At 42.6% G+C, this 17570-nt stretch overlaps 2 protein-coding genes across 2 annotated transcripts in view; one reads left to right on the plus strand and one right to left on the minus strand.

Annotated features, from left to right (window-relative positions):
* The window catches only part of lama1 (laminin, alpha 1), a 35941-nt gene extending 29898 nt beyond the window's left edge, over positions 1-6043 (minus strand). The window contains exons 1-3 of the mRNA XM_028965131.1: positions 5804-6043; positions 1640-1810; positions 1434-1546 (exon numbers count right to left, since the gene is read on the minus strand). Coding sequence (XP_028820964.1) covers positions 1434-1546; positions 1640-1810; positions 5804-5864 — 345 coding nt within the window. The 5' untranslated portion in view covers positions 5865-6043. The remainder of the gene's footprint in view (positions 1-1433; positions 1547-1639; positions 1811-5803) is intronic.
* A 5257-nt stretch (positions 6044-11300) lies between these two features.
* Positions 11301-14414, plus strand: lrrc30a (leucine rich repeat containing 30a). Its single transcript, XM_028968669.1, has one exon. The coding sequence runs from the start codon at positions 11570-11572 to the stop codon at positions 12443-12445; it is 876 nt and encodes a 291-aa protein (XP_028824502.1). The 5' UTR covers positions 11301-11569; the 3' UTR covers positions 12446-14414.
* The last annotated feature ends 3156 nt before the right edge of the window (positions 14415-17570 follow it).

The raw sequence follows: 17570 nt of genomic DNA on the forward strand, positions 1-17570 counted from the left end.
CACCAATGGCATAGTGTGGGTCCATCAGAAATTTGATTCTCTGGTTGATAACAATTATGCACTAATTTGTACGCTGATAAACTTTTGATGGGATGAAACGTCAGCGCCTATGCAGCCTGCCACTCAGTTTAATGGACTCTGTGTTAAATATAGGTTTCGCAATAATAATGAGCTTCTACTGAGCTATTTACTGCTTGCAAGGGTCTCCCACTCCCTTTCTCCCCCATCACAACTGGAATGTTTAAGTCGTAGCTTGGAGTGGGATTAAGCATCGTCAGAGTCCCTGCAGACAAGTTCCCGGCACCCCGTGGCCTCATGGGAATTCTAATCTGCTTTGAGGGGCTCAGCTCTATAGGAAGGCCACAATCACATACCTATCCTGGGATTCTAACACAAACACACACACACACACATCCTCCCACAGACTAAAGCCATAAGTTACAAATGACCAATAAATATTATAATAACAATAATCATCATAATTACCAATAATTACTAATTTGTGTGATATTTCATCATCACTCATCCATCCATAATTCAGAAATGGCTTTATATTACAAATTAGTCCATAAAATGAATATGCCTTGATAATTGTATGATGCGTCATATAATCAGTGTAGGAGGACCACATTTTAAAAAACTATTTTGGGCAGGTATGAACATATGCTTTTGGCAAATCTGGAAATTATCCACATAAAATTGCACTTTATCAACAACAGAGAAGTGTGCAGCGTCTCTCTGTCGCTGCACCTCTCTGCAACATGAAGCACAGCTTGAAACCCGAACCACTGACTTTGAGTCTTTCGTCCCAGATGGAAAGATAAAGGGAGGCATCCTGATAATCACGGTGCGGTAATGACCAGACCGTCTCCCTCTCATTGTAAACGAGTACGTAATGAATCAGCCAGACAGGGCTGGTGTGCAGCAGGTGTGCTGGTGGCTGCAAGGTGAACTCGCCGCCTCACACAGCTGCTGAAAAGTGGAGATTTAGAGGCGTAGGGAGGGACGCGTGGACTTCCTGGCCGGGGCTCTGATTTCCAGTTGGCCCCGGGGGCGGCTGAATAAGCTACTGCCGCCATCACTGACAGCCGATTAAAGCGCAGGAGCTACGAGCCAAGCCGGGCTTTATGACAGTCTGGAGAGTCGGACGTGTCTGCGGGGTGATTCTCACTGTCACAGACAGGACAGATGCTTCTAATAAAGCTGTCTGAGCATTTATTTGATATCAGTCAAAAGCAATTTCATTTTAACAGTAATACTGCGGATAAGTACAGGAATCAAAACTGTGAAGTGGTACTCAGAATAAACTGAGATTTTTGTGTAGCTTTGAGACAGATTTGAGATGTAAAACAACAAAAAGCTTCAATTTACCTTTTTTTTAATGATTTTGGATGTTCATACTAAAGCCATGTCTGCCTCTGTGATTATCATACCTGTCGTAAGTCCAGCGTAATGGTGACCCAGTGAAACTGTCTCCCGTTCTTAATGCTAGGACTCTGCCACCACCGGTTGGTTCCATCAATCGCATAGGTGATAGGATGTTGCTCTGTCAGCAGAACAATAAATCCAACATTTAATCATGTATTTTTATCATCAAATAAACACTAAACTATGGTTAGTTGCATTGAATCACCGGTACCTTTAGGATTGGCGCTACTGCCGTCACAGATCCGGCACTGTGGGTTGTGGATCCGTCGGCCTGGCACATGCTCCACCAGCTTACAGTACATCTCAGGCTCAGGGTCGCCACAGGTGGCATTAGTTGTGATCTCAGCATTACTGGCCAGGTTCAGGATGGCTGGGAAAAGGCCTGGAAATGAGAGAAGACCATCAGCAACTGAAACTTCTCAAAGGGATCATGCACTCACGATTAAAGCAAATATAACATTCATTCAATTCAACAAATGCTTGCTTACCATCTTTTAGAATGTTATTATTAATATATGATATAAATTAATTAGAAGCTAAGCCATATTTTATTTTTGTTATATAATAAACCATTTGGATTGTGTATAAAACATTACCACAAGTTTGGAACAACAAGAGGGAGCACCACCCATAGCCCACACCAGTCCCTCCCGGCCCCAAAATTTCAGCCCTCGTCCCCTTCCCCATGCTCACCAGGGCATGTCTTTGAAGACGAAGACCTCCCCCTGCACCCGTCCCGTGTGTTTACATGCCCCACTGATGCGGCAAACGACTACTTCTTGAACAATTGACAATGACCACAGTCTATTGATGGTAGCTGCCTTTGGTGCATGGCGATAACCCCGGGGCCCCTTTATCCTTATGGCATCTCTGCCTGCCTCCGTCATTACGGCAAGCAAGGGGCTAAGCACAAAATGAGACGGGATCAGGCTAAGCAGTAAGTAACGTAGCTGGGCAGGGCACCTGACCCAACCTGGTTTTAAACTAGACTGATGAGAGCTGCACTGATCTTCACTTTTGTCCGTAGTTCAGAATCAGCATGCATACAGGCATCAGCGGATCCCAACACATGCCACAGTGAAGGGAATGGTGACATCTACAAATGGAACAAAGAAACATTATACTGCCAGTCACTTTTATCTAACCCTGAAGGCACCATTTTTCCCTACAAAGTGACTTGCAAATAGAATGTGTTCCTCTCAAAAAAGCAGAGTTACTCCAAATCTCGGAACCTTAAAACCTGCTTAGAGAGGCATTATTATTAGAAAAATCTAAATCTCACCACCTGGCCTTAAATATCGCAATGCTTAATACATTTCTGATTTATATATTTGGTTATATTGTGTTGAATTCCTTCATTCCACCACCTAGGTCCTTGATCACCTAGATCAACGCTGTATGGGTTTACTGCCACAGTGGTTAAACCAAATAACCAAAACCATGAACTCCATACACTACATAATCTGCCCCTGAGTCCACACAACATCAAACTGGTGGCAGCGTTTTAAATTGTGTGTCATGCTCTCATTAGAACAGACCGAAGTTGACAGTGGTCAAACATTACCTCATGCAGCAAATGAACAGTTATCTTTTAAGCAAGACTGCATGGGTGAAAGCCGAGTTAAAAAAGTCCAACAAGCTCCAATCAAGACACCCTCCCCCTTCCTCAAAGCATTCCAGTGGTCAGAGTCTACTTCAAACGTTGGGGGGGGGGGATAAAGAGTGGCATGAATGAAGACATTCTCCTAATTGCAGGGACCCAGCTGGTACTCCGTTATTTGCATATCTGAGACACACACTAGGTGCTGCCCACCAGCCATTCATCACCTTCCAACTGGCTAATACGCTACTTTGTTAAGTAAAGGTCGAAAATCGAAGAATTAAACATGTCCCCCCCCCGGAGACACTCAGAGGCACAATTGCAGAAGGTGGGGTTGGAACCTGGGTCTTCTGGTTGATAGACAAGTACGTTACCCACTAGGCTACTAATCATTCTTTTTCTGTAAGAAACTATACAGAACCAGGTATATCACTTCTTGACAGATTTTTAAATTGTTGAGGCTATGAATTTGAAAGCATTTAAATAATTTTTTACATACACTCTGTTGCGATCAATGGCCATAGACAACAAAGAAGAGTCCAGCAGACACCTGGTAAGATCAGGTATCACTTTATGTATGAAGAAGCAGTGACAGCTCAGCACTTTGTCCACAAAGTCTCTGGGGAAAGCAGTTGCTCCACTCAATAAATTCCTGGGTCCTCCCGTCCAAATAAACGCTCTCATCGGTGGCCAGGAAGCCACCAGGAAGCCACCATGAAGCGGCAGCCCCTTCTGAAAGGGAGGGTACTTCCAGCCAAATTTCTGCAAACATACATTTCAAAATGTGGTATGTATTTATTTTATTGTGCATGTTTGTATATTTAGCCAAAGCAGGAGCTCTCAGGCACAAGGTGGCCCAAAACCTCTATTATAGGTGTCATCCAAAGATGCATCTACTCTGTGGTGTTTACTGAGACCAAGAATCCAATAATCCAATGCAAGAAACACATTTTGTCGCTTCATTTTACCTTCATTTTTACTGCTTTGTTCACTGTTGTGATCATTAGATGCTCATTAGCATGGTGAATGATAAGAAAGTGTTCAGCATAAACCTGGTTGTCCGACTTAAGGTGGCAGAGAGAAGCCAAGCATGTGAAATGCTGCCATCACAGCAATGTTCCAAATGTTCCAACATATTAACCTTATTTGCCATTTCTTTGTTTGTTACATAACTACTTGTGTGTTATAGTCCCGTGTCTTCGGTTTTGATCTCTAATGTGTAAAACGCTAGTCGCATAACGTCCAAACTTTTGTGAGGAGCTCACAGGAAAGCACAACCGGTGATCATTAAAGCCGCCATTTTAAACAAAACAGTATTACATTCGGGATGATTTCGCCATCCAACATTAAACATACTAATATAAACTTTCCTTCTCAGACTTTGAGAGGTCCAAAAGCCCTTGGCAACAGTGTAATCATTGACTAGATTGCGGTGGAGCTCCCTTTATGCAAATCTTGCCAATACCTGCCGCAGGCCTCTCTTCGACGCAACACGAAGAGCGAAAATAATACAATTGATTCTATATGCACTCAGTGTGCATGGGGACAGCTGATCTAGGATCAGCTTTAGCCAGGGTACCAACTAGATTACTAGGCTAAATTTACAATACAATGCATACCAATGCACATTTGCTATCTAATCACTGTTTGCATCGCAAGCAGATGCTGGGGTGGTCTTGAAAAGAGCCACGCCATCAGTATTGGAGGACTGGTGTGAACAGTTGGCATCTCACATAGGCCAAATGGTTGCCCATTTGTTAGATAGGTGATCAAAATCACAGCAAAAAAAAAAAAAAAAAACAATCATCCTTTTTACGCTGTTGGTGTTTCGCTGCTAATTGCTAAACTGGAAATGCTTACAGTGTGTGCGTGTAGCTGTAATGTTAAGTAACTACTGTTATATTATCATTTCACAAAAGCGTTCATGGCAACTAGTGGAAACTGAGAATCAGTACAAAAAATGTTCACACGAACCCACTTGCCTCTTTCTGCTGTGGGGCCGTAAAAGGCGATGCAGGCTAAATACCCACGTAAATTTACATTGAGTAGCATCCCATCAATCAGTTTCCACCTTTGTCACCCGGATGCCAGCGTCCCACGGACTGATACACAGTGAACCGAAATGCAGATGGAACAGGTCCGTGGGAACACAGCGGTTTTGAAAAACCCCTGGGTGACATTGCAGCTTGTGACAACATTTCAGAGCCACATTCGCATCTAAGGACAGAACAGTAACCAGGGACTTTCACTGACGGGACACGAGTGGCGTGGGTAACGAACCCTCGGGATTTGGCGACAAAAACCCCCCCTAGAAAAACACTATTAGATAATATTAGGTGGGGGGAAAAAAAACATTCATCCATGCATGCACATCACAGACATCTGTACAATGGCCAATTTATTGTCGCTGGCTTTAATGCTTTCTCGTGCTTGCATGAAAGGCCCCAGCGCGACGGCCCGTCTCCGAGGAGGAGAGGCGTCAGCCATTGTCATTCAGCAACAGCCTGGAAATCTCTCACAGGGAGCAAACTTTCAGTTGTTCAGCAAGTTAGATTCGTTAGAACTGGTGTGGTGCAGAAGAAATTGTAATAGAAATTGCTCGTATCTCATCAAAAAACGTTGAGGGGGGGGGGTGTGAATTCGGTATTATAAAAAAGAAAATACATTTAATAAAAACCCATTTCATTCTGTGTGGAAATTTTAGATTTGAGCTCTTCAGGGGCCTCGTGTTGAATGGGACGTTCAGAGAAAGGAAAGGAATTACTTCCAGCTCACCTCTTTGCTGGCACTCGACGGAGGATGCACACAGCAACAAAAGCGCAAGCAGGGACTTCATTTTCCTCCCGACGCGCCAGACCTACGCGGCTAGGGGCGAGAAACGACGAGACGAGACAGTCTGGGGAAGCTGCAGGGGCGCGGGGCTGCCAGACGATCACCTCTCCTCTCTGTCCCCCTCCTCCATTCAGCAGCAACTTTTGTCTCCCAACTTTTCATTCTGTCCCGCTACAAAGTCGCCGGCTGGGATGTACCATTAGGTGAGAAGCAGGGGGGGGGAGTTGACCGTTTCAGCCCGTGTAATGAATGTACGCATTTACGCGTTTTAAGTCAAAGCTGTGTTGAATGATCCTTTGTCTTGAGGTCTTTGCTTTAACTCTTCGTCATCTTTTTTTTTCAAATTCTAGGTAGCCTGTGTTCATTTGTAAATGGGTCATCTCGACCTGTTCCCCAACTTCTTGTGATCCTTAGTTTCCCAAAATTTTGATTATGCATGAAAGCTAATAAGCTTTACTGTTTTGTTTTTTTTGTTGTTGTTTTTGTTGATATATTCTTGGCAAAAAATTTCCCCGTGGACAATATTGTCCCGCAGTTTAGGATTTGTTGAGTGGCTTATCAAAACACGGTGAACCCAGTTACAACAGACATACATATGTATGTATTTAATTATATTTAAATTATAATTACATACATACATTTAGATGTTTTTTCACCCGTTCAGATACACTGTCAATTTGGACTACGTGTCGTCATGGTAACTCAACTACTGAGAAGCTGGAAAGCTGGATTCTGTTGGCTGGTTGGCTTTTGACCCAGGAAGGTTTTAGATTACATTAGAAATAACATTTACCCGCTGTCCTGTATGTGTGGAATAAAAACATTTATAATTTCACCGATTTATCATAATCCAGGCTTTCTTTGGCCTCAGTTCAGCCTCAGCTCAACCCAGTTTTGTCACATTAAAAATACTGTTTGTGGCGCCCTCTTGTGATTCATTGCTGTAGTGAAATTTGCAGGGAGCCCACAGCTCAGTAACCAGAGTTGTCCGAATCATTACTGCAGAAAGACAGAAATACAGCATGTATTCACTCATAGAATTATGCGACATTAATCATTATAATATGAATATCCTTTTATCATATTACTCACACAACAAGCATTATACTGGATCATATTTTGGATGTTTTTGAGTTATTAACTCATTATTATTTATTAACACAAGTTTTAAAAACCATTTATGACTGAAACCAGAGAGTTCAATACAAAGAGATCACGACAAGACCCCGCAATCTATTACTGCCAAGCAACTTTGCCTTATGTTTCCACGCAACCCATCAATATACAGTATCTGTCACAAGACTGTTTGCTCTGTGTATGTGCCAGGAATGGCTGTGGTAAGCTCATAAGAGATTAGTAACTGAGAAGGCGAGACTATATCCAATAACACTCTCAAGAGGCGCACACGAGATCTAGATGCGTCTCTTACAATGTTGCAGTGAGTGCTTTACACTCAAACTCAAGGTTTGAAGGGTATCGAATTGAATTTGAACTAGACTTTAAAAGTCCCACAAACTACATATTGCATTCTTTGTTCTGAATATTGTTTGGACACACCTTCTCATTCAATGTGTTTTCTTTATTTTCATGACTACTTACATTGGTAGATTCTCACTGAAGGCATCAAAACTATGAATGAACACATGTGGAGTTATGTACTTGACAAAAAGTGGAGACCTGGCCTCCAAAGTCACCGGACCTGAACCCAATCGAGATGGTTTGGGGTGAGCTGGACCGCAGAGTGAAGGCAAAGGGGCCAACAAGTGCTAAACACCTCTGGGAACTCCTTCAAGACTGTTGGAAAAGCATTTCAGGTGACGACCTCTTGAAGCTCATCGAGAGAATGCCAAGAGGGTGTAAAGCAGTAATCAGAGCAAAGGGTAGATATTTTGAAGAAAACATGTTTTCAGTTATTTCACCTTTTTTTGTTAAGTACATAACTCATACATAACTGGCCTGTACTGTACATATATATTTTGTAATAAAAAAGTTTTTTTTTACTAAGCATCTTGGTTTGATGGAGAGATCCATCTGAACAATACTGAATATGTCGGCTGGGCAGATCTCTGGGCCTGTAATGAAGGGGGGTTCTGATGGAGGCAGTTTAGTGCAGTGATCACCTACTAGGTCCACCGGCTGCCCGCTTGGCAGCCCGTTCTTGCATCTCCAAGGCTCGTGGTCCCACCTTCCAGCTGGAGCTGCATCATTAATAGTGCTTGGGCAAGAACGGAGCACGGGTGAAGAATAGCCAGGTGCTTCGGCATGAAGCAGTCAGCGTCTGAAATGGCAGGCTGGGCAGAATTAAATTTGGCCCGTGCAACACCCGGGTCCTTGTTTTAAACAAATGGTACCTAACCAGCCAGCCAATGAGATTTTCCAAAGCCACAATTCCCCGCGTTACATGCAAGGCAGACAGGGAGGGAGCAGAATGAGTAAATTATGAGTACACTAGCTCCATACTGAGCGGAGTCCGTTGGCCTGTGTGTTGTTTGCACTCCATCTCCCTCGGCGCGATGGAGTTAGGCTGCGCGGTGGCACTTCATCACGGTGCGCGCCGTTGTCAGAGGCCCAATTGGTTTTTATTCTCTCATGCTGTTTCAGCAGCTCAGACCTGATTTGGGTACTCTGTAACGGCATTAGCCATTTTCTCCGCTGCTCTCCTCTGCTCTGCTCCCCTTCCCTCCCCGTCCTTTCATCAGACATTACAAATGGCATCTTTATGTTGTGTAATAGCCTGTGCACTGATATCCCCAGATCTATTAATCATCCTGTTCCCTCTCACCTCTTGATTATTATTATTTTTTCCCTGTTTACTCAAAGCATTTTATTTCCTTATTTCAGCTCTGGTATTAAATAGCCTCCATCAAGTATACAGATAAATAAAACAATGAAATGCTCTGACATTTTTATTCCATCCAGGACCGGGGAAAATAAAAGATTTTATTTCAAATCTCAATTACATTCTCACTAGTGTGCTGGAGTGTGAAGATGCTATCGTCACGCTTTTGACTTTATGCCTTAAGTAAAGTGTGATTTGTGCTCACACGGTATTAGTCTTTATCACAGGGACCATGATCTGAACAAAGTGGTTTTATTTTTTTATGAAGAGCTTAACCCATGGGTGGCAGTTAGCAATGTAGCCTCACATCTCCAACCTACAGAGGTTACGTGCTCTCCCTGTGTTGGCATGGGTTTCCTCCGGGTTCGCCGGTTTCCTCTCACCATGCAAAGGCATGTAGACAAATTGAATTGCAGACTCTAAATTGTCCGTGTGACTGTGAATGGTGTGTGGGTGTCTGTGCCCCCTGCAGAGGGCTGGTGTCCTGCTCTGATCCCAGGATGGGCTTCGTCAGCCACAACCCAGAGGAACAGCTTTCCATTTCATAGCTCTTGCAATATGAAATAAAAAAAACATAATAAACATATTAATCACAAAGAGTGATGGATTAAATGCAGAGGACACAGTTTGTTGTGCGCACTGTGTGCTGTGCTTCACAATGACAAAAACATTCACTTTCACTTTTACAGGTCATTCCCTGTGTTGTCACTCCTCTTGTGTAATCGGTGGAGCTGGAATGCTGGAATTGCCCCTACAAGAGACTTCTCTTGTACATTTCCCTTCTGCCAGATATTTTGTGATTATTTTTACACCACCCACCAGGGCACCGCAGTGTTGACCTTTAGGACTCACGGCTCACAGGTCAGATCGCCCGAGTTCTCGCATTGCCAGTGGAATCTCACTCACAGTCATGTCCATGGTCATCAGAGCTCGTAAACACATGACAGAATGGAGTTGCAGCATTCTCGCGTTTACCTTCTGCCACTTATTTGTGATTTAATGCTGTATGCTGTAAAACAGTGTGGAGTGCAATGCAGATCAGAGAAGAGGAAAGTAAATTACGACAAATGTTATAAACTTTTAGGTGAGTACTTTTTCAGAACATCTCACTTAGTGAATCTAAATTTTTTATCTAAATCTCTGTCACATCTGTAGCAACTGATAAGCACAGACAATTATTTTTAGGTGAGTTTGTAAAATGTGAAATATGAACAACTCTGACTAATATAAAAACCATCTAATCAGTAAATGCATGCCATTTATTTCAAATCAAATGATTTGTAATAAATATAAAATGCAAGTGGAAGCTCAGTGACCTTGGTCTTGCATCCTAGTTTACATTTACAGCATTAATCAGCATTTCACAGACTGCCTTATCCAGAGTGACTTACAATCAGTAGTTACAGGGACAGTCCCCCTGGAGCAACTTAGGGTTAAGTGTCTTGCTCAGGGGACACAGTGGTAGTAAGTGGGATTTAAACCTGGGTCTTCTGGTTCATAGGCGACTGTGTTACCTCTAGGCTACTACCACTCCTAGTGCTTAGGGCACCCAATTCCAGTGGTAGAGCTGGTTCCAAATATCTCATCATTTACTGGCATTATGGACAATTTTGTGATCCATTTCACAGCAATGCCTGTTAACTGTGAAGTCAAACATACAAAGTTCACTTGAAGACCTGCATTCATTCATGTGTCAGTATGCTACAATCGGGCGCTATATATACTTGAAGTAGGCTATGTCAATCCCACAGCACTTAAAATATCCTCTTGCACAACAATTCTCAAATACTCTTAATTACCCCTGGGCCTGAGCAAACAGTGGGGCGATAATTTCTAAATTCTCTGGGCCTAGAGGCATCTCTTCTATCGTTCTCCTGAATCTGTTTGAAAACCTGTCAGTGGCTCTGACTTTAAGGCTATCCGAGGAAACTGTGACAATTATTTGACTATTTTGGGCTACTGGTGACATGAGTTAATGACCTGACCAAGATGTTCCAATATAACTACATTCTGATGTGTACCGAAATACATCATGAATGCAAACTCGAGCAATAAAAACAATATTGTATATTGTTATTCCCTTACTTATGTTAACAGCACTGAATCTAAATGATATATCCCCTCCGGCCTGTTCTTTGGTTTAATAAACACAAGCTCTATAACTCTTTAATCTTAATGTCATCTAATACTGTGTGAAGTAATCAGTACCGTCGTGTATTTAAGTCTGAAATATCTGCTCACAAAAGTTGTTGGAATCAGCTTTTTAATCTGATATGTGATCAGAAGTCAGCAAAAAAAATAATTCTTAATTCACACTGAACCAACATCACAACACCCAAAAGATAATCAGTGAGCTGAATTCTGTTTCCCAGCACTCTCCGGTTGTCCTCAAAGCTTAGTGATTCCATGGAAGGAGAAGGTAGTGTGGTGACGTTGAGGACATCAAATTGCTTAAGCAAAAATGGTCATCCCATGCCCTTAACACAATCAAGGTTAGTTATCGCCCAGGAAGGTGGCTGAAGTGACAGGGCCAGCTGGAGTGGGGCAGTGAAATTTGGTAAGAGGCATTGCTGTGGCTCTTTCAGACCCCCTCCCCTTGTCTGTCAGCACGGCCCCTGGGAAGTCAAGTCCAGCTCCAAAACACACACACACACACGGACATACGTCTTTACAGCTTCGCTCTGGAGCTTGGCAGATCCTGTGCGTTACCTTCACTTCACCAACTGGAACTTTCAGAGTTGCGATGAGCCGATCAAACTTTATCCCCATGATGCCACAACGTCGATCCAGCTGGAGCCAAATGGAATAAGGTTTATTTACAAAAAGGTCTTTACGTTGATAGGTGAGATCAGAATCTTGCCGAGGGGGCAATGGGCGGTAAGTCGGCCAAAGAACTCGCCAACGAGGAGGTGAAGAAGGGAGCCAAGAATGCTGGGCGGGATGAGAACCTTACATCTGTCGAGAGGATCCGCAGATACACCACTACGCACTTTGGCTTTACTGTCCTTAGCCTGGCACGCCGTGGTCTGATCGAACCCCCGGAGGAACTGTGGGAGCTGACAGAGTTGCAAAAGTTGAACCTGTCACTGAACAACTTGAGGGCCATGCCTTCTACTTTGGTTGTCCTGCAAAACCTGGTGGTGCTCAATCTCTGGGGTAACCATTTGAGCAGCTTGCCCGCGGAGATTGGGCAACTGAAGAAGCTCAGAGTTCTCTTCGCCTACCGAAACCGGCTGACAGAGGTTCCTGTGGAGTTGGGTCTCTGCACAAAGCTAGAGGTCCTCAGTCTTGCCAACAACCAGATCAATACTCTACCTGCAAGTTTGTCAGCTCTGGCATGCCTGCGGAAACTGAACCTCAGTCACAACTGCATTTCTCACATTCCCGCCTGCGTCTACACCATGAAGAGCCTCGTCTTCCTCCACATGGCCTGCAACCAGCTGGAGAACATTGCGGACCAGATCCAGGTACTTGTGGACCTGAAGATCCTCATTGTAGAAGGTAACTGCATCCACTCTCTTCCCAGGACCCTGTGTTTCCTCACAAAGCTTGAGCTGCTCAATGTGGACTTCAACGACATCCAGAATGTTCCGGCAGAGATGTTCAAGCTGAGGCGGCTGGAGAAACTGGCTTGCCACCCTCTTGACAAAGGTCTTCACATCTTGCACAACCCACTGCTCAAGCCTATAAAGGAAGTGCTGGAGGGTGGACTTACTGCCCTCTACAACTACTTGAAGTCCTCCTGAGGAGCAGCATTCTCTGTAAAGTAACTCTGGAAACAAGACTGTATGGCCCAGATGGCCCCTCTGATCTCAAAAGATAACTACTGCTATCGAATACTAACAATATTATCAATCTGGACTTTTTCAGGTGGTTGTTTTTTTTTTAAGTATATAAGCTGGAATTTAAATTTGACCCGTTATACCTGCGGTTTCCAATTTATTTAGTTGTCTGCTTGCTCACCCGACATTTGGAGATTTGCATTCAGGGAGGAGCTTATATTTATATCAATGTAAAGACGTAAGGACTGGGAGGAGGCGTGGCTTTAAACCTCCAAGGTTGTGAGTTTGAATTCCATCTCCAGCCTCGTCTGTGTGGAATTTGCATGCTCTCCCCGTCTTGGTGTGGGTTTCCTGCGAGTTCTTCGGTTTCCTCGCACCGCCCAAAGCCACACTAGATGAATTGGTGACGCTAAATAGTCTGTGGTGTTTGAGCATGAGGGTTTGTGTGTGCATCCCATATTGGTGTTCAACCCACAATGGGTTGTATCAGCCCAGACCATACTTACAAATGAGTGGTTATGGAAAGTGAGGAAGTGAGTGAGTTAGTAAATACTACTAATAGCTTTCTCAAGTTACACTGATTAGTTGGATAATTTATTCACGCCTACTCATTTCATTTTGAAAAAAGCTCACCATGAATGCCCATCATTACATATCATCAGTGAATGAAAAAGGCATCGATTCAAATCCTAATAATTTATTTACAAATTCCAAAGGAATTGGCTAATGAGCAGTGTCTTTTATACATGCCCTTACAGCTCAATGACTATGAGGACTCCATGTGATAGGCTGATTTTAGAACAACAATTAATCCTAAAAAAGATTGTTTGGAGAGGTTGCCTTTATTTTTGTGCGGGGCTGCTGATGCAACATTCTCCAGTTCAAGCACAAGATTTGGCCATGTGGGAGTTGTGGGTAAGACTCCCAAGCGCATACTAAACATTTGTCGTGATCAAGCAAAGGATTTTGTCCCCTTTTGTTGGAGTAGGGGGGTATGGAAGAGCTTAATTTGAACATGCTGACTCAGGCTATCTGACCCCTCGCTTTCTCCATCCTCTTTTAGAAACCCTCAGGAGGAGTGAGAGCACAATTATAAATGTGGCTATCTACCCTGCCCCTACACAGGGGCTTCAAGAAATGAGATAGGAATGCTTCCATTATGTCAACACAAAGGTCACTGCATCTTTGTATGCTAGGCACCGAAGGCTCTGCCAAGGATGAAAACAATTGATCATCTTCCCACCCAGCCAAGGTGACTTCTTCACAAAGTGTGCATAGTACCTACAGCATTTGAACCCTTGCCTTGTGGTGCTACTAAACAGTACAAATGGTTTTTAAGTTATTAACAGTATCGTTTCCAGGCGTGTTCGTAACAGGAAGAAACTGGTCAGACAGCTTCCTTTGAATCCTACAATAGCTGCACGTTATTACAAAACTGTTTAAATGTAAACTTTAAAATTCTTTTTTAAACTAATATAATTTTAGCTTAAGGAGAAACACTGCAGCCATTTATATCCCTCTGGTGCCCCCTGGCTATAGATGTCACAAAATACTAAATAACCAATGATGCTCGTTTACATATTTATGTTCATTTTAAATACAACCTTTTTGAGTTGTGTTGTCTTTATCAAATGAGCTCTATCCTGTTGTTATTCATGAGTTATTTCTATTCTGTCATTTAATTGCTACATAACAATTATCAGAAGACTGTATTTCTTACTTTGTGCAAACTCTTTTACAGTTTCCTTCTTACACCATCAAGATTTTTTTTTTCCTAATAGAGTTCCATGTGATTTGTCAGTTGGTTATACATTGTACATTGTAAAAAGCACCATATAAACAAACACTGATTGATTGATTGGGGCATTTGTGGCCTAGCGGGTAAGGAAGTGGACCTGTAATCAGAAGGTTGCCAGATCAAATCCACCAACTGCCAAGGTGCCACTGAGCAAAGCACCGTCCCCATACACTTCTCCCCAGGTGCCTGTCATGGCTGCTCACTGCTCACCAAGGGTGATGGGTTAAAAGCAGAGGACACATTTTGTTGTGTCACTGTGTGCTGTGCTGCCATGTCTCACAATGACAATAACTTCATTTTCATGTTCATTTTCATAATCACAGAGAGGGTAAAAACCCCTTCTACCACCCTAATGTTGCTACACTTCATTGATTCTTCACACCAAATGATCCATCAATCTGCCCAGAAGACGAAATATTCTGGTTTGGACCATGTCTCATTTTTTTTCTGTAACATCTGCAAATTGAACATGTCAGCATCCTCTGCCATTGGTTATCAGAGTCATTCTTGCATATGACCATCTATATTTATGTCAAAAGATTATGTAAAATCACAGTGTATTTTCAGCAGTCCTGATTCTACGTTTAAATACAAAATTAACCTCATAGTGTGTTTTGGAATACAACAAATGACATTTCAATTATGTTACAAACTTAATGTGTTCATTTTTTTGTTATATATTCGCAGAGGGGCAAAAAAAAAAAAAAGGGGGGCAAAAAGTGCGAGTTGTCCCACTTAAAAGATGAGAGAGGTCTGTAATTTTCATCATGGTTATACTTCAACTGTGAGAGACAGAATGTAAAGAAAAATCCAGGAATTCACATCATATGAATAATATATATAAGAATATAAATAAGAAAATAAGTTTCAGTCAATAGTTCACCCTAACACTTTGTAATGTAACCTTGGTTGTTAATGACAAAGGATAAATGTTTCCTATAGTTCTTCACCAGGTTTGCACACACTGTAGCTGGCATTTTGGCCCATTCTTCCATGCAGATTACATTTACAGCATTTATCAGACGCCGTTATCCAGAGCGACTTATCAATAGTTACAGGGACAGTTCATAGGCGAGTGTGTTACCCACTGGGCTACTACCACCCAGATCTTCTCAAGAGCTCTTTTGGGGCTGTCGCTGGGCATAGAATCTCTATTGGGATGAGGTCTGGAGACTGAATAGGCCACACCAGAACCTTGGAAATGCTTTTTACGTAGCCACTCAGCCAGTGACTGGGATCATAGACATGATAGTGTCTAATAGTAACCTTTGTTGGTCCCCGCTCTATTTTTTATTTTTTTTGCGAGAGGTCCCTTATCCAGAACGTCTTACAATCAGTTGTTACAGGGACAGTCCCCCCCTGGAGCAGCTTAGGGTTAAGTGTCTTGCTTAGGGACACAATGGTAGTAAGTGGGATTTGAACCTCACTTCATAGGCGAGTGTGTTACCCACTAGGCTACTACCACCCCTAAGCTGCTTGCCTTTTGTAGACTGGCTCATTGTGTAGGTGTACAATCTGGTCCATGGTCTTCGTAATGGTGGAGGTTGGTGTCTGACTGTTTGGAGGTGTGGACAGGTGTCTTTTATACAAGAAAATGCATCTTAAAGTGGAAGAAACGGGTCTCTGAGGGCCAGAATTTGTGCTTGTTTGTAGGTGCTAAATACTGGCCGCACCATTATACAAATACATGATTCCTGGATTTTTCTTTACATTCTGTCTCTCACAGTTGAAGTGTACCCATGATGGGAGTTACAGACCTCTCTCATCTTTTTAAGTGGGACAACTTGCACAATCGGTGGCTTCCAACTACTTATTTGCACCACTGTAGCTTTGATTCCAGTGGAGTTCTGTTCTTGGGTTAAACAGACCTGTTAAACAGACCTGTAATCGGTTTGAATCCTGTGCCACTGAGGTGCAACTGAGCAAAGTATCGTCCCCACACACTGGCGCCTTTCCTGTCTGCCCACTGCTCCCTGACATGGGATAAAAGCAAAGACCACATTTCACCGTGTGCCGTGCTGTGCTGTGTCACATGTGACAACTAATCACTTTCATATCACTAATACACCACAAACCAAATTATCTTGTTTTCCTAATAAATAGGCGATGCAAATGACAGTCAGCATACGTTTTAAGAAAAGAAAAGAAAAAGATCAGTGAGAAACTCCAGCTCTCTTCCATTGATTCCAGCCCAAAACATGGTGGGACATGGTGGCCGTCCACCATTCATTTTTACCATCCTGGGTTGTATGGCAGTGGTCAATGAAAAAGTCTTTGTCTATTTCTGAGCCCACTGCATCTGTTTCTGCTTGTGAGAATTGGTTGTGACTGGCTAAATAGAATGATCATGCCTAACTGCAAGCCTCTGGAGAACATACATCTTGACGTTCACAGGACTCCAGAGGCACCAGCAGCTTCAATACCTGTTTGCTGTGTAATGGAATTTTGGCAGCTGAAGAAACCTTCCTCAAAACTGCGTGCGTGCCACAAAAAGATTTCATTAAATACCTTGTCCAAGCCATTTTGAAAAGTATTTCTCATTTTTTGGCAACAGAGAAACCCTTTTTTTCTTTCCCATATATCTTGAAAATGGTGGTCTGCTTAATAATGTCGAACGTTTTTTAATCAGTAGTTTTACCTTTAATTTGTCTCACCTGACAAATTCATTATCACAGGTGTCCAAGATTAATTTTCTAGTGATCCAAAAAGCTCTGAGACACAATAAAATCCCAAATAAAAAATGTTCAATGTTAAACACTTAAATACTATTTGCACAATAATTTGGAATGCAGTGTATTATGTACAGGCACTTAAATTGCACTGGATCAGATAATATTACCCCACCCCCCAAATATAATCACAGATCCAGCTAATTTTCCCCTCCCCCTAACATAATCACAGACCCAGCTAATACTCCTCCCCCTTCAATATAATCACAGATCCAGCTAATATTCCACCCCACCCCCCAATATAATCACATCATTCCCACTAATAAATATATGAATAATCTTGCATTAATAACTTGATTGTCTTTATTCGTTTCATTTGGCTGCAAAACAGTAGCATGTGTAATCCTCTGGTTATCCATCCCCCTGCCTAATACTTGGTATTACACAACCCCTCTTCCTCTGCTGAACCTTCACTATTTGCTATATCTTTGGCACAGTCGCCAAACACTCCTTTTTAGAGTTGTCTGGGTTTTTTAGGTGATTAAACATTTGTCACGTTTTGGGCATCCTACACGCCTGATCACTAGTTAATCTTTTAAGGTGTTTTATTTTAAAAGGCCCC

This window comes from Denticeps clupeoides, chromosome 2 (genome assembly GCF_900700375.1).
Source record: "Denticeps clupeoides chromosome 2, fDenClu1.1, whole genome shotgun sequence".
Taxonomy (NCBI): Eukaryota; Metazoa; Chordata; class Actinopteri; order Clupeiformes; family Denticipitidae; genus Denticeps; species Denticeps clupeoides.

Coding starts and splice junctions, on each gene's coding strand:
- lrrc30a (XM_028968669.1), top strand. CDS start 11,570: ATGGGCGGTAAGTCGGCCAAAGAACTCGCCAACGAGGAGGTGAAGAAG.